The sequence below is a fragment of the Electrona antarctica genome (assembly GCF_951216825.1).
Source record: "Electrona antarctica genome assembly, chromosome: 21".
Lineage (NCBI taxonomy): Eukaryota > Metazoa > Chordata > Actinopteri > Myctophiformes > Myctophidae > Electrona > Electrona antarctica.
The window spans coordinates 18,400,999-18,419,083 of NC_136802.1; the positions used below are offsets into that span (position 1 = coordinate 18,400,999).

The window sequence follows — 18,085 nt, forward strand, 5'->3', positions numbered from 1 at the left end:
ACATACACTTTAACCATCATCATCCCTGTTTTCCTCAGTGTGATAAGTGTGACATACACTTTAACCATCATCATCCCTGTTTTCCTCAGTGTGATAATTGTGACATACACTTTAACCATCATCATCCCTGTTTTCCTCAGTGTGATAATTGTGACATACACTTTAACCATCATCATCCCTGTTTTCCTCAGTGTGATAAGTGTGACATACACTTTAACCATCATCATCCCTGTTTTCCTCAGTGTGATAAGTGTGACATACACTTTAACCATCATCATCCCTGTTTTCCTCAGTGTGATAAGTGTGACATACACTTTAACCATCATCATCCCTGTTTTCCTCAGTGTGATAAGTGTGACATACACTTTAACCATCATCATCCCTGTTTTCCTCAGTGTGATAAGTGTGACATACACTTTAACCATCATCATCCCTGTTTTCCTCAGTGTGATAAGTGTGACATACACTTTAACCATCATCATCCCTGTTTTCCTCAGTGTGATAAGTGTGACATACACTTTAACCATCATCATCCCTGTTTTCCTCAGTGTGATAAGTGTGACATACACTTTAACCATCATCATCCCTGTTTTCCTCAGTGTGATAAGTGTGACATACACTTTCGCCACAAGAGCCAGCTGCGCCTCCACCTGCGGCAGAAGCACGGGGCGATCACCAATACCAAGATCCGCTACAAGGTCCTGGCCGAGCCCTACCAGTCCATTCTGCAGGCTTGCTGAAGAGCCTCGTGCCTATTACAGTGGATCCTGATCACTGGATCATTATTGTAAAATGGCTTGAATTTGGTAGCTGGCTGAATCTCTGACAGAATGTGAAATCAATCTATGGGTCGGGGCAGTACACATGGCTTTACTGTGTCATGTCGTCCTATTATTTCGGAGGCACCTAAATATACGTACATCAGGTGGGGTTGTGTACTGATCCCGGGTTTAAGCAATACTAGCAAATATAATGAGTTATTACATCATCCTTGCTGAACTTAGGATGGCTGTGATTTACGAAAACGTTCACCCACTATAGCCGCATACCTCTCTTTGAGTCATCCTTTGACAAAAGATGACGCAAAGACAGCTATGCTTTGTTTAGCGGCTAAAGCATCTGGAGTCTCAATTAACATTTTGACACTTTCAGTTAAATTAACGCACAATTTTATTGTGTAGATGTCGGTGAACTGTAGAGCCTGTCAAGCAGTGGCTAGACTGGTTGAAATATAAACTGGCTATATTGTCAGAGATATGGGGTCTGGTAGCATCACTACACAGTAGTATTAATTTAACCTCAGAGTTAAATTAACACTGGGTTTTTGGTGCATGTGTGATGGCAAGGTATGGAGCTTGGTGTGTAGACTGAGTGGCCAAACATTAGCAGTGGAGATGGTTTGGCGGTGTCCTATGAAGCTATTATTGAGGAATGTGTTACTGAGGGTGAGTGAGGAGAGAGACAGAAGGGAATGGGGTGATGATGAGAAGATGAGAAGGCAAAGATATGTAGGCTACAGTGGAGAAATGAAGGTGAAGGCAAGGTGAAGAATTAGGGATAAAGTAAAGTTATTGAGAGAGTGGTGTTGAGGTGATGGATAGAGCAAGTGAATTACAAGTACTTGAGGATATTCTTGTTTTTGTAGTCGTATTCTAAATTTCTATGACTGACTTTATCCATATTTGGCAATAAAATAAGTAAGAATTTTTGTTTTGTTGAAGAATTTGAAATCTCCATTTTCATCATGATACAGTATACTGTAGCAATGTCTTGTGGCTGATGAGGTTTGGATTTGTCATCTTAAAATGTAATTCAACTAATATCATTAAAATGTAAGGCCTGGGGCCTGAATGGTATTTGACATGTATGTCAAATGAAGCAGTAATGTTATGGAGTATTTTTCTATTATAAGATATTTAAAAGGAAGAAAATGATTGTTTGTTGTTGGTATTAGTGTTTAATGATAATTCTATTTTCTAGTCCAAGCAGGCAAAGGACTTTGTTGTCTTGTGCAGTATAAAGTATGGAATATGAATATGTAATAATGTTTAAAGAAACAAAACATTTGATAAGTTAAATGTGAGCACGTAAAATGTGTAATGGGTTCTTTTGCTGGACAAAGACAAACTGTTTTTCTACAAATTAAATCTTTTTATATCAATTGGTATGTTTGTGTCATATTCATTTTTTTTGTCATATTCAGTGCCCCATCATGCTCATTATATTTGGTTGTGTGCTGAATTTTACAGGATTTGTAAATGTTGAAATACACGTAGATGTCCCCAAAAGAGGCAGGAGGATGAATTGAATAGTTTTTGTCTGTCTAGGTCTCCAAAAGGGGGTGTGTGTGTGTGTGTGTGTGTGTGTGTGTGTGTGTGTGTGTGTGTGTGTGTGTGTGTGTGTGTGTGAAAAACCAGCACAATCTGTATTTTCGTAATGTTCTGAAGCAGTGAACCAGCTTTTCTCCTTCCCGCCTTCAATTCCTTGCCTCCAGACTTCCTTCCTCTCCTTAATTTGCTCATTTGACCCATGAATCATGTCTTCAGCAAAGTCAAAAGAGCCTGTTACGTTTTGTTTTATTTGGTTTTGTTTTTCTGGGTGTTGGTGTGGAAACAATGAAGACCAGGGCACCTGTTTCCGGTGGGATCCTAATACATGGTGCACACACACTGCCACTATGCTCCAGCTATGCTCCTGCTGGTGCTTCCTGAGAGTGATGGGAGGTCCTGGGGGGGCGGGGGGTGTTCGGGGATCCAGACCCCTGTTGAACTCTCTCACCCTCTGTCGTCTCCTCTTCCTGATCGGTGATGAGTAGTGGCTGCTTGAGTTTATTGTCTAGGCTCGGCAGACAAACGTTGGAAGTGAGAGGGACTTTCCAACCCTCAGCCTCTCCACAACCTTCCTATCCATCTGGTACAACAAAGTCATCTCCATGGTATGATTTATAGGATTATGGCAATTGTCGTATTTTCCTAACAAACCCTGACTGGACAAAGAGCACATTACGCACAGTAGGCTATATTGTATATTAATTGTATAGGTGTCTCCCTGTCTCTCTGACTGACACTTGGCCTGAATTTTCATTTCCTTGCCAGGCTACTAGGCTTCAGGGGCTGGAGCCAGGCTGTCTCTCTCCAGCTCTTTGATAAACAAAAAATCACACTTGAGTGAAGTGAGGGGCGAGTGAAGTGAGGGTTGCTCTAAACTTTCAGCCAATCAGAAAGGTGAAAGAAAGCGGAAAGTATCCATTTATCAGCTTCATTTTTATAGGCCTAGTGTTCCTGTTCCAGTTCCTTATTCTTTCGGTCATGACCCACTCTTCATGACCATAATAGGTTGTGAATACAAGCGGACAAAATTTGTTTTCTCAGACGAGTGGCTGGCATCCCCCTTAGATATAGCCGGGTGAGAAGTTCAGTCACGCGAGAAAGACTCAGAGTAGAGTCGCTGCTTCTTCGCCTGCAAAGGAGCCAGCTTAGGTGGTTCTGGCATCTGGTCAATATGCCTCTCGAGCGTCTCCCTAGGGAGGTCCTCGAGGCACATCCCACTGGGAGGAGACCCTGGGGCAGACCAAGGCGCAGTTGGAGGGATTACATCGACTCACTGGCCTTAGAACGCCTCGGGATCCCCCAGGAGGAAGTTACTAATGTTGCTCTGGAGAGGGAAGTCTGGACTCTCTGGTGGAGCTGTTGCCCCCGCGACCAGACTACAAATAAGTGGTTGAAGATAGATGGATGGTAAATGGTGCATTTATATAGCGCCTTTATCCATGGCGCTTTACATAGATTGTGCATTACATTCACCCATTCACACACACATTCATACACCGATGGCGGCGGAAACCATGCAAGGCACCAACCAGCACATCAGGAGCAATTAGGGGTTCAGTGTCTTGCTCAAGGACAGGAGCCCGGGTTAGAACTGGCAACCTTGCGGTTACCATCCAGCCACTCTTCCCCTGAGCCACCGCCCCATCCCCATGGATGGATGGATGGATACTTTGGATAGTGTTCCAGTTCCAATTTTGTCTGCTCATTTCTTTGTGTCATAACTTCCACTTGTACTTGTTTTGATAAAATTGGCATAATAACCCGAACATGCATTAGCTGGAGAGACATGGAAACTCCTATTAGTGAACAAACACTATATATCAATGAGTACTATCAGAATATAGAGCTATTATCACTTATTTTAACCAAAGAAAATCACTTTAGTCTTTAACTTATTTTTTGGTTGATACAATTTTTTTCGAGGGGGGAGCTTAGCCAGAGCTCTTAATTGATCCCTTTGAACTAAGTTGATTGAGCCATAAAAGTGTCAAACTTGTTCTGTGCTTGTGTTATGTCAGAGGGAGGGGGGACAGGGAGTGTGTTTGTACTGTTGTGTAACATACACAGACCTCACCTGCCTAGTGTCCCTTTAAACCGTTACATCTGACTATAGTAGGCCTACATCTCTATAATAGTAATAATAAATTATAGTTATTATCAGGCTATGATGACTTTTCTCTGATGTCCCTCCCGCTCTCGCTTCTCTTTTGAGCCAAGGGTCTGTCTCCCTCTAGCGTCCGCTCGATACACAACAGGAAACGCTTTGCTGAACAGTTTGTGAACGGTTTTTGGCTGTGTGATAAAAAATGAATAAATAAAATAAAAACACTGTCGATTCCATTCCAATACCAGAACTAATAATTGTGCATTATGCCGTGAACCTTCTCCTCACCTTCAGGAACGTCGCAGTCTCACAGAACTGATTATCATGTTTACTCCTGTTTACTCCATGTTCCACTTGCAGGTCTCTCGGTTTTTCTAGAGACAGTCGAGTCCGGAATATTAATTAATATAAATGAATTTACCTCCACCGTGGAGCTACACAAGTAAACCAACGGCCAGTATATATATTTATAAAGGCTAAGGTCATGACTCATGTCTATCTAAATGTAACACAAAGTAGGAAAAGCCCACTGCCATGTCAGTCTGTCTGACTCTGGCCCCGGCTTAACAAACGGGTGGCCAGCCGACACGTCAATTCAAAAGGGAAATATATCGCACAGCATGGTACATGTAGGCTACGGACTGTTGTAGGCTACTATACACAGCACTGTGACAGCAGATGTGACTTATTTATTCATTGGAATGCCTTCTAATTGAATGCTGCCCTCAGAAGGCATTCCAATTAATATAAGTCAGTCAGATCTATCCAGTATTACACAGCGAGCGTGAAACGGCGTTGCCATTATTGTGCAAAAAGCGTTGCTTTAGGCAGAGCCACTGAGCCAGATACATGGCTGATGGCTCTGGTTTTAGGTTGGTAATCGGGTCACTTTGCAGGCTGCCGATCCGGTCTATGTCTGGAGCGGATACGGAAACGGTGCTTTCATGTATGTGTGCGTGATAACTACCGGATACAGTGGGCGGGCCTTTAGACCGGATTGAGCAGGGTATTTCTAGTCTCGCGTTACCAGACTGTTGCCTCCGCGATTTCCAAACGCATAGCATTCGGAGATTGTGGAATAGTTGTCTGGTAACGCGAGACTAGGGTATTTCAGAATGAAAACCCAACCGGCGAGGCTTCGTTCGTTGTTTTGGATGAACTGGGGGGCTGGGCCATAGGGTGGGCCATATGTCTATGGGCTGGACCACCAGGGCACGTGGAGCTCGGCGTGATTGGATGTAGCAGTTACATATTGTCCTCTTTGCAATTCCATTCGTCAAGTCTATCTTTTCCCCCAAAAGAACAGATCTACAAGCTATAACAATTACGCGCCGCACGTCGGCGCGTTGTTAGCTTGTAGGTCTGTTCTTTTTGTCAAGCGACACCGTCATACACTGCATGGCTCAGGACCAGAAATCACATCAGCAGGGGGTTTGCTCCTCAGCTAGTGTCAGGATCAGGAAGCTCGGTGTGACTGGTGGTGGACCTGGTGGTGATGTTGGATGAACACAACACGCTGTCTGGAGGAGGTATGGTAGAACATTCTATACAACCATGTTCTTTTACAGGGCTTGAGGTCAACTTCTGAGTTCTGACTATTGTTTGTTTGCTTAATTGGGTCTGCTGTGTTATGGTGCGTTAGTCTAGTAGGCTAGTCATCGACTCACTTAACCAGGTACCGTTAGAACAAAGTAAAGGTGCACTTTGACCAACTTTGACCGTGCTCACTGCTATTAGACCAGTTTGAACCCCCCCGGATCAGATCTAGATGGTACAGTTACCAGGGTAACTAGGCACATTAATAACATAGATTATTTTCACTTTATGGTGAATTAAACAATTGAATGTAATTTACTTGCCTGTTTTTGTGGATTTAAATGGGATATAATTGTTTTTTGAATGTGCAAGCATGTTTGTGCAGATGAGTGGTTATTTTGGGCTGTTAATCTTAGAATCCTATTGAACAGTGTTTGGGATATGAACCATTAATACAATAGGCTACTTATTGTAGCCTAGGGGCACAAGTGCCCCTTCATTGTGTGCATCAAATTCCATAGTAGGTGGATATTATGAAATCAAATGGTTGAGCCATTTGGTGTGAGGTTGAACATTTGAACCCCAGCTTGTTTATCAGGGCAGGGGTCTTTCAACAGACCAAAATATTTTCTACATGCCCTGGCCGAGCAAAATGTAACCCTATAGGCTACTGTACCGTACGTTGTCCTCATATATGAAATTCTGTTATTATGCATCTTTAGGATCACAGAAATCTGGTGTTCTTGGATACTGTGCTCCTCTGCTTTAGCAGGTGGGTACACACACACACACACACACACACACACACACACACACACACACACACACACACACACACACACACACACACACACACACACACACAAAGAAATGAATGAATGCACAGAAACTTATGTACACGTACATTCTACATTCCCTTAGCCCTGAAACATGACTGTCATGATGATTATCATGACAGAGCGTCATGTGAACCATGGCTAGCTCTCCCTACACACTTGCTGTCAAACTTTTATTCAGTGTGCTTTCAGTTAAAGGCTTGCATGACGTGCCATTATTTATTTCAGTAGTACTGATGGTTGAGCTTAGTATTTAATTTGCTAAACAGAGATGGGGAGACACCTTTTACTGAACAAGCAATGCTTACGATCAGAATATACAGTTTATCACAACTGTAATAATAGTATGCTTGTACTTCCTCTCCCAGTGTAAATTCTTCCGCCCCTCCTTCAACACACATCGCTCCAACAAACTGCAGCTATTTTTTAATATCTATGGAACACGCAACTTGGACAATTGGCCGAACGTCAATCAGAGCCTCACTAAAGACATGCTTTGGTCAATGAGGAAGTATTTGAGTGATACTTAACAAGTGCTCGTCTCAACACGGGTTCTGTAAATGAGGAAATGACTACCTTTTTACGATTTTGCCATGATGCATTTGGTGGTATATCTGTTCGAGTGTCCTCTGTGGATACTTTAACTGATATTATTGGACTTCTGGAGAATCAATTGTGTATTCATAGATAAATGAATACCAAATAATAATAATATGGGCAAAGGAAGAGGTAATGTAAAGCTCCTTTTTTTTGACAGACATATTTTGTGGAGATTAATAATGTACATTTATTGAAGAGATGCCTTTTCTGATGTTTTAAACGACACCAGGCAGGGGATATTTGGACAGAGACTTTAACCACTTAAGGTGCCGTCACACCAAGCTGTAATTCTGCCAATGCTTTATTTTTTGTGGAAATCAGCAAATGGCAACAACCAGACCACTCACCATGCTATGTGCGCGGGCGGTGCTTATAGAAGCCCTTTGTATTGATTTCCATACAAGGTTTGTATGGAAATCAAGCGCTTCCCTTCCCTAGTTCAGCTACAGATATGCTGGATCACTGTAACGCACCTGGGATTGATATAAACTGATTTAAGGTGTAGATTATCGTGAGATTTTGTATGTGGTCTAATCAGAAACCAGCCAATCAGAATCAAGTATTGGGACTAACCGTTTTTAGAACTAGGATTTTACTGTGCAGTGCCTGCCATTTTCACAAACCTTGAACCTGTCTCCCTCTCTTCTTCCCCCTAGCCATGACTAAGGCCAATCCCCAGCCAGAGGTCCAGCGCGTGGAGCCACAGGGTCCAGATGGGGGCTATGGCTGGGTGATGGTGGGGGCAATGTTTGTCAGCAACATGCTGGTGTTTGGTGTGATCCGCAGTTTGGGGGTTTTCTTCGTGGAGTTTGTGGAGTACTTTGAGGAGAGCGCCCAGGCCATCTCCTGGATCAGCTCCATAGGACTGGCAGCGGAGCAGATCTTCAGTGAGTCCATGTTGTATTTATGAATAAATAATTATTAACATCATTGAATGTCAGAAGACCCCTCTGGCCCCAGACAGGTTGGATCTTATAACTCTGTGTGTGTGTGTGTGTGTGTGTGTGTGTGTGTGTGCGTGCGTGCGTGTGTGTTTTCTAGGCCCGCTGGGCACAGCACTGTGTAATGCGTATGGTGCCAGGCCAGTAGTAATGGCAGGGGGCTGCCTCACTGGACTGGGTCTCATACTGGCCTCACAGGCCAAATGCCTCACACACCTCTACCTCACTATGGGCGGCATTACAGGTAGAGCATCTCTCTAAAGAGAGATAATAATTTTTGTATTATTGTTTTTGGTTTCATGACATAACATTTCATTTATTTTTATTTTTCGTTTAGGTTTTATGACCTCAATTACACCCAAACAACCTGAACTTTGAACATTCAGTGGATTTTCTGTGGTCTGGGATTTTCTCTCAAGCCTTTTGAGCTGCAATGAAAACAGGCAAAACAGTGAAAACTTAGACATCTGCTGGCAAATCCCATTGTCATATATGGGATTTGCTGGCTCTTACATCACACTCCACAGGAAAATCAGAGCCAGAAAACCCCAGACCACAGAAAATCTACTGAATGTTAAAAGTTCAGGTTTTTTAGGTGCAAAAAAAATAAATTACAAAAACTTTTTTTTTTATCGCAAATCCCCTTTAAGATATACAATGATTCTTTTGGTTTTGTTCCCCTTCCCCCATTATGGTTCGGACCTCTGTGGCATGTTACAGACAGTAGATGGCGTTTGTATTGTGCACCAGGTTAGCTGCCTGAGAGACACTGCTGGTGCTCATGCATCTGTTTTGGAAGTGTGCCCACTTGCAGCCAGTCTGTTTACATTAAGTACCAGTAAGACGCCTAAGGGATGTTAATTATACAACAAGTTGACAACGGTAAAACACACCATCGGAGCTCCGCGGTAGGTAGAACATCAACAAGCCTGTGAGGTGACATGTTCAAAATATAGACATGAATGAACAATGTCAGTCGGGATCAGGATGTATTTATTATTGAGAATTCCACTCTTCAAAGTCGGCGCTCGTAGCCTCGTAAAGGCAGTGACGTCCCTTAAAAGTGACAGGTTCTCCGTCTGCCGTCTCCCCTCTGCTCTGTTAACATTATGGGTAACTCATTCAAGTGGTAAATTAAATGTGAAATGCATCCTCTATTGAGAAAACAACAAGATACTTCATACATTTGGACACATTCAAATCAATATAGTCTTCAGTTCATTTCGTATTATTTTAAAAGTAGGCTAACTACAGTTTCATTTCTATTTACTTCTATGGGCTGGCCTGACTGACGGGAAATGCATTTCATAGTAAATGCGACTTGTGGTTGCAACAATGTGCGATTTGGAAACGGGTGATAATAACCAATTAGACAGTGTGCTTATCGACACTCAAGGCCATCGGCTCCTTGTGTGGGCACTCGCTCTCCTAGTGGCTCGCTCAGGTGCGGGCCTGCCTTGTTTTCAAGTGCCATAAAAACTGAAAAGCGATTGAGGACTGGTTTGTGACGGGTGCTAAATGCATGTACACTCATCGGGATCACCTTCCTCCTCCTAGGTTTGGGCTGGGCCCTGGTGTTCACACCAATGATGGCCACAGTGATGCGCTGCTTCACACGCCGGCGCTCCCTGGCTTTGTCTCTGGGATTCACAGGCATCGGCATCTCCTGCTTCGCTTTCTCCCCCCTCTTCCAGCTGTTGGTGGACACGTACAGCTGGCGGGGGTCTCTGCTCATCCTGGGTGGGCTCAGCCTCAACTTGGTGGCTTGCGGTGCACTTATCCGTCCCCAGGGAGGACAAATTAAGGTTGTGGCTAAGGTGGGACAAGTTGTTACTTGCTCGGCTTAACTGGTGGCGTAATCAGTTTGTTAATATATTTGGAGATAGTGTTTATTTCCTGAACCAGCACTTTTATTCTTTTTAAATATTAAGCAACATGGCAGTGAAATGTGCTTAAAAAAAGCTGACCTACTTACTGTATATCAGACAGAGGCTGATTAAATATTTATTTTTACTGCAATAATCTTAGTAACAAACTGGAAGTTGATTTTCATACTACACTGAGCTGAATCCAGAGGCTTCTTTCAAAATCGAACCACATTCAAAGGTCCACACAAGGCACACATATGGTCCTTTTAAATTCAACAGGTTAAATATTGGTGACAAACAGAGTTTGGATATAGAGGATATAGGGTATAGAATAAAATGTCAGGTGTTTTGTGAAAATGAATTTCCAATATGTATCTCTCTCTCCCCTCATCTAACTTCCAGGAAAAGACGGAGTCCAGATCTTCGTGTTCTGCCTTCCTGTGGCAGGTCTACTCCTACCTGGAGCTGTCGCTGATCTTCCAGAGGCCTTTCGTCACCTACTGTGTGGCCATCACTCTATTCAACGGCGGCTACTTCATTCCTTACATCCATCTGGTGGCCCACGCCCGCCAGGTGGGCTTCTCCGAGTACCAAGCTGCCTTCGTCATCTCTGCCACCGGCGTCACTGACATGGTTGGCCGTGTGCTGTCGGGCTGGTCCGCGGACATGGGCCACATCCGTCTGATTCACTGGCTCACCCTCTGGACGAGCCTGACGGGCGTGTTTATTGTGATGCTGCCCGTGGCGACCCTGGGGGGTTCCTACGCCGGTCTGATGGTGTTCAGCCTGGCATATGGCTTCTGTGCCGGGGCTCTGACCCCGGTGATCTTCTCCGTGGTGCCCCAGCTTGTAGGCATGGATCGCATGGTGGGGGCTCTGGGGCTGGTGATGCTTATCGAAAGCATCGGAGCACTCCTGGGGGCTCCGCTGTCGGGTGAGTGCACATCTGACAACTGAGATCATAGTGCTAAGTTGGGGGTAGTAATATTTATTTTGTATTGTTGCATGTAGGTATACTGTCTGTATGAGATCAAAGGAAGTTGAGTTGTAGTTTCTCCCTTTGTCAATACATTTTTTCTTTTTTTTTTGCCCTTCAACTTCCTTTGATCTCAGTACACTTTGGGGCCGGCAGCACCGTTTCCAAAGAACTGGGACGTGTGCGCTACTCTTTGATCGTGATCGACATAACTGGTATATAAAATAAACAAACAAATATTTGTATTTGCTATTTTAGTATCAAATAGCTTATTAACAATAAGTGAAGTACAAGAAGTTGAGCCCAGGTTATTGAGAGCTTTCAATGTTCTAGTCTTCTTGAATTGTACACAGCAAGGTAGGTCCTGGAAGCCAATGTACTCACTGTAAGGTAGGTCCTGGAAGCCAATGTACTCACTGTAAGTCTTTGCAGAATAGGTACATGTGGAGTTTTCTCTTGTCTCCTTCTGGGGGTTATCATTCTGACTGCTTAATTTGGGATATGTTGTTTGTTTTTGGTGGCCCCAGTAAACAATGCATCAATCCTGGAAAACAGAACATGTGTTTTTTGCATCAAGTTGTGATAACCAAACCTAGAGCGGTTCGATGTCAAGGATAACCCTGTTCTGCTGTCCATGATGAGCTGCTACTGTAGGGCATTTGAGGCTACGCAGAGTTTAGAAGACGGTGGTGGTATCACATGATCCGTGGGCTATTGGTACTTCAGAAAAGGTCAACAGGGGAAGACCGTAAAACACTCTGAGTGTTGTCTGCCATGATGACACTGCAGTCCATGTCAGGTCAGGTTAATGTGCAATCTTGAATGGGGCGAAGAAGATGATCATCTGTGGTGTACAGGAATTTGGTGTCATTTATACTTTCTTCAATGATTTTCTCACAGAATTGTAATGCATATGTTGTTAGTAACTCTGCCATTGCACTTTCACTTCTGTTCAAACTGTCTGGGTTGAGACAGAGGGGAGAAAGCAGAAGTTTCCCCAACCTGGCTATTCCAAACTCTCAGTGAGTTGCTTTAATACTGTGCGGGATTAAATAATCGTAATCCCCATTTGACTGCTGTTGTTTTTCACTAACCTTTTGAAGAACCACCCGGCCGCGATCAACAGCAGCGGGGAACTGGGAGACACGGGTGCTGCCATTATGGGCCATACATTTTGCATTGTGCCTCAATTTCCCAGAAGCCCTGAGAAGCCAGTGTGACTGATACATTTTTTTCAAGTCAAGTGATCGGGTCACGTGACGTATCCTACTGTGTCTGAGAGAAACCATGTATCTCTTAAAAATCAAAAACAGCAAAATTAACAATGAAAACTAAAGTCAGGAATGTCTTGATCAGGAGTCAAACTGTTTTAAGTAACTAAAAAGCATGGAGCAGACCGTCTATTTAATTACATAAAATGCTGTATGTTTTAAAAAAAGAACACAAAGAAATAAAGACCACAAACGACTCTGATGTATATGCTCGTAAGAAAAGCAGAAGAATGCCAATACTCACAAAAGTGTCCTTCAGGTACGTTTTATTCAAGTAGGCATGAGCCACTGTTTTAGCAGAGCCTTCTTCCTCAGCGTGATACGAAATACAGAACAGGTATGTCACCTGCCACCATGCATACTTGAATAAAAAGTACTTCAAGGACTTTGAGTGCTGGGCTGGCATTCGTCTGTTTTATTGAACTCTTCTGAGCTGTGCTTACATTCTTCCTAGTTTGTGCTAGTAACAAAACCACAAAGTGGCTTTATTGTACCAATGACATACAATAAAGCCACTTATTATGAAAGGTTAATGCAATTTGATAAGGGATTCTTCCTTTTTATGTCCATTAATTAATTCATTCCTGTGACCTGTGCCCTCCGCCATCACCACACAGCAAAGTCCAAATTTAACTGAATTAATTTAACTCTGTGGATTTTACTTAATTGTCAAGCAGACACTCTTGTATGTCCTCCTTCATTGGTTCTTTTTCATATAACAATGTCTCCACTCTGACTGGTTCTCTCCTCGCTTATCGTCTGTTTTCTTGTCTGTCTCTCTCTCTCTTCAAAGGATTCCTCAAGGACCATACAGGCAGCTACCTCGCCTCCCTCGTGCTTGCTGGTTCTTCCCTCATTCTGGGAGCCCTGGTCCTCACCACTCTGCCACACTTCTTCTCCCGCACAGACCCTCCTTTGAAATGTTCCTCTGACAGCAAAAAGGAGGCTGAAAGCTCAGAATCTGGACTGATGGATAATCCTGACCCCAACCCGGATAAACTCGACCCTTTGGAGACAATTTGCTATTCGGAAACCCTGCCGAGCTTTGCTGAAACAGTCCCAGACCAGAATCACAGTTTGTGCTCCTAAACTAAAGCAGGAGAATTAATGTGAGTGGCTGAATGGTTTATGACCTACTAGTGAATGTAAGTGCATCAACACATAATCATGTTTGGGACCATATTGCTTGAGTCCAACAGATCCTTGTCAAAGTACTTCAGTTGGGTCCTTGCATTAATGTGCACTAACCTTACAGTACATGCAAGCACCAGGGTTTAAAGGATACCAGCAATGCTTGGATGCCAGTAGCCATTACAACACCAGTCAGCAGGGTAATGGGTATTATTACAGAGAGGGTCCATCAACCAACGTTTTCTCTGTTTGGTATCTCAGTCCTATTAAACAATATAGCTGAGAAAGGATGTAAAAAGAGTAGATGACATTCAAAACACGGGTCACTGGCTGGATTTGACTCCAGGATGATTTGGTGTGTGTCCACTATACTGTATGTGATGCATTGCACGCACAAATTGGCTGAGCCACCAGTGAGAATTCACTCTGCCTCCTATATTCAGGGCTTAAAATGAAAGGCGTAGGCCTTCATTATACGCAAATGTTGGGAGGGCCTTCAGGCTTCCTAGCACAGCCTTCGCTCAGCCTCACATCTTGGATCGTATGACAGTAAGAAATGTGTAACCTTTAGGGCTCACCTCACACTCCCTAAATGATCCCTTACATATTCTACAGTATGTACTAGGCACTCATATCATGTGCACATAGCACATCACTGCAGCCCTTCGTGCGCTTACTGTTCATGCATTGCGGGGTGGCATGTATTGCTATGAAATTGTGCAATATACCAATTCTGGTATTTCAGCATGAAGGTAATATGATCAGTAATATGATCTTTTTAATATGATTATATTACAGATCGCTTTCTTGTTATAATCCAATCCACACACTCCAGTTTGCACAGTTTTCACTCTTGTGGTTTCATCATCATTTTAAAAGGTAGAACATTTGAGGTCTAACTTTTCTGTATACCAAATGCATCCTTGCTATTTCTGGAAACTGACAGAAGAGAGGGGACTACATGTTATTTCACATTGTCATAGCCTGAGTGTTCTGTGCACTAAACAGTGGCTCACATTTAGAACCCTCTAATTTTTACATAATTCAATTCAGAACGACAATGACATACAGTACATGTTGCTGATAGCCGGGTGATCTTTCTTGGATTTAGTAGGAGTTGTGATCAGATTTGGACCATCAGTGGTCGGCTAGTCCAGTGTTCAGCACAGAACACGTTACTGACTCTTATGAAACATTATAGTACTTGGTGTGAATTTCTTTACTCCACCACATACTGTAAACTCTTAACCACATGAATCCAAATGGGAGATTTGGTGTAGAGGGAAAAAGGATGGGACCTGGACGGTATAGAATCCTTGGGGACTCCGGTCAATGAAGTACGGTTCAAGTGGATTACATGAACAATGTGCCTCTGATGGTGGAGAGACATAATTTACCTCTTGCTTTGTTTGACAAATGAATGAAGTAATGTTTTTCAAAGCACAGCAGTTGCCAACAGATGATGCTATAACTATTAACTACCTGGCTGACACGTTCATATTTCAATCAACGCCGAACCCGACAGGGTGATGAAGGACCATCACCCTGAAGGGTTTTATCGAACCCTTAAGGGTTTTATGGGTTCACTGTACACTATCCAGCTTATTACACAGCTAATTACGAACCAAACCAATGATTTAGCCCACTTGAATTGAATTGTCCCTATCCTGTTTTCGTAATAATAGCCGATTTACAAGCTTGTCACATGGTGATATATCTTGTGAGATATTTTCTGCAAAAAGATTTAGGGTAGAGGGGGAAGGAGTGGACCAAGTATAGAACCTTGTGGTACTTAGGTTAGTGAAGTATTTAGAGTCTAAATGGTGTTAAGACAAAATCATATTTTGTCTTGAACACATTGTGTTCAAAAAATATCTTTGCTATGAAGATTTGAAGATTATTGTCCATAGCAACATAAACATACATAGGCAGCTGCAGAATCATTTACTGTATTCAACAATGCTAATAATCATGGATAAATTGTGTGTTTTTCATGTTGACCAATTTTTTTCTATCAAGTCACATTTTATATTGTTTCCTTTATACTTTTGCACTTTGAGAAACAATACACCAAGCGTGTTACTGCATGCTGAATAGAGATACATACTGCATAGAGAAACCCATGGTGGGTTTGAGTCAAGTTCAAAGAGCATTAGGTTTGTAGGTGTGCTATAACTGGGTCACTGTGACATGCCAAATCGTAATGGCCTGCTTCGTTCGGTCACAGTGGTCATTATGTAAAAATGTAACCCGAGAAACTAAATGCAGATGGTTGCTTATTTACAGAAGCGTTCTATTCCACTACTAAAGCATGTTTAAGGACATGTTCTTAGAAGTGAGGCATAACAGACAGTTTCTCTAATTTTTCCAGATCATATTTTATCTTGAATAATTGTACTGTACATAAGCGAATGCCATAATTAACAGAGAATGTAGTACTTCCAAAGCTGCATGCAAGTGCAGTACCCCTTCACTAATGCAACACTGCAATAGTGAGGTCAGGTATGATGTTTCTTTATAGGAGTCCCTTAGAGCTCTGCCATTCCGTGTGTTGTAAAGGAGTTCTTCATGGACATTCCTAAAGCACTTCACATAACACTAACTTAAGGAGGAGGTCAGGCAAGACACATGTCAGTCTAAACTCGGCTTAGGCCATATTGGCCTATCGTACGTATGCAGGCCATGCTCAAATGCTTAGTGGAAGAAATGGGCTGTGCAAGAAGCTGGATTTTGTGAAAATGCAGGAACCCTGGCCTTTGGTCACTGTAAACCTTATCATGTGAGCCTTAATTCCCAGTGCCGGATAGTGGAAGTCTCTCCTGGCACACCAGTCCTCGGTCTATAAACATATCATATTCACACCAGTCCTCGGTCTATAAACATATCATATTCACACCAGTCCTCGGTCTATAAACATATCATATTCTCTCCTGGCACACCAGTCCTCAGTCTATAAACATATCATATTCACACCAGTCCTCGGTCTATAAACATATCATATTCTCTCCTGGCACACCAGTCCTCTGTCTATAAACATATCATATTCTCTCCTGGCACACCAGTCCTCGGTCTATAAACATATCATATTCTCTCCTGGCACACCAGTCCTCGGTCTATAAACATATCATAGTCTCTCCTGACACACCAGTCCTCTGTCTATAAACATATCATATTCTCAAGAAAACACATCTCTGCTGTCCAACCAGTGTGATATGTTAACACCTTCCTGATATCCCCAGGCACAGTCGGTGTGCAGTATGAAGCAGTGATGCAATGGAAGAGTTCAGTTTATGTTTTTTGCATAAACTATAATGATCATTGTTTTTTGCTTTGTTCAAGTCGAGAATGGTGAACAATGGCTATATTGTAAGTTTGGGGTTATTTATTAACCTTTATTATGATCTTGGCAACTTGTTTTTCATTATTGTTCGTCAAGCAGGAAGACTTACTGATTCTTTTCCACATTTTGTGCCTTGGCAAGCGTTCAAAGCCAGCAGTGTTATGGCTGGCATGCAGTAAGGAGCCATACTATTGATAATGAGCTTCTCTGGGCTTTTTTTAAATGGCATTATTCTGTAGGTTCCTTACGGCCGTGGTTTTCTGCTAGGTCCCCAAGAGAATAGCAGGGAAAATAGTTTAGGCAAGTACAATGTACCATTATTATTATGTACGCACTGATGGAATTGTATTGTGATTTAGCAAAAAGTTTCACATTTGAGGGTCACTATTGAAATCTTCAGTATTTTCACATTCATTAACATGAGAATCAAGACTTAATTATTGTATTTTGTTTTTGTACTTCATAAGACTTGAGTATTGTATTAAATTTGTATAAGCCACACAACATTTGTCTACCCATAATCCAAGCCCAAAATCCCAACCTGCACCCAACGAGAACTGATGATGATGATGATTTGTGTCCGTCTTAACTTGAATAAGATTTAATAACCATATAATATGATTGTTGTACTAATAGGAAAATGTTTTGAATACTTACTAAAACACTACACTCACTGGAAATGTGTTTATATTGTGTTATTTCCAAGTACTGTACATGAGCATTGATTGCTGACAGTAACACTAATGTTACATCAAAAGTGTTAGACAGCCAATCTGATATTGTGAAGAAAATACCTTTTTATTTACATCAAGGACATGAGACTGGATATGGTGTTGTGCTCCTTTCTCTCTCTTTAGTACTTTTCAACTGATTTGGGTCAGGGTGCACTTCGAGGTAAAAAACAATCCTAATATAGAGGGTATGCGCATGCATGAAGTGAATGGCAAATCGAGTAGCAAAGTGAGTGACAAAGTCAGTTTAACGTCGTTTAACATAATTGAATGCAATCAGATTTTCTGACTTTTCTGTTTGGATGTATGGGTTTTCAAGGCCAGAAAGTAGTTTTTTGCCACTTAGTAAGTGTTCCCGCATAACTTCCTGGTATGAGGATGATGTCACGTGCATAGTGCATACCCTCTACAGCTAACAATC

At 42.4% G+C, this 18,085-nt stretch overlaps 2 protein-coding genes across 4 annotated transcripts in view; both read left to right on the plus strand.

Moving 5' to 3' along the window:
* bcl6b (BCL6B transcription repressor) overlaps positions 1 to 2,165 on the plus strand; it is a 220,277-nt gene extending 218,112 nt beyond the window's left edge. For all 3 annotated transcript variants that reach the window (XM_079491400.1, XM_079491398.1, XM_079491399.1), the window contains exon 12: positions 600 to 2,165. In XM_079491400.1, the coding sequence (XP_079347526.1) occupies positions 600 to 740 (141 nt within the window). In that variant the 3' untranslated portion in view covers positions 741 to 2,165. The remainder of the gene's footprint in view (positions 1 to 599) is intronic.
* Positions 2,166 to 5,627: 3,462 nt separating this feature from the next.
* LOC306913605 (monocarboxylate transporter 13-like) lies at positions 5,628 to 17,667 on the plus strand. Its single transcript, XM_079490372.1, has 7 exons — positions 5,628 to 5,963; positions 6,693 to 6,742; positions 8,063 to 8,293; positions 8,448 to 8,591; positions 9,905 to 10,164; positions 10,618 to 11,149; positions 13,256 to 17,667. The coding sequence occupies exons 3-7, from the start codon at positions 8,065 to 8,067 to the stop codon at positions 13,549 to 13,551; spliced, it is 1,461 nt and encodes a 486-aa protein (XP_079346498.1). The 5' UTR covers positions 5,628 to 5,963; positions 6,693 to 6,742; positions 8,063 to 8,064; the 3' UTR covers positions 13,552 to 17,667.
* Positions 17,668 to 18,085: the final 418 nt, after the last annotated feature.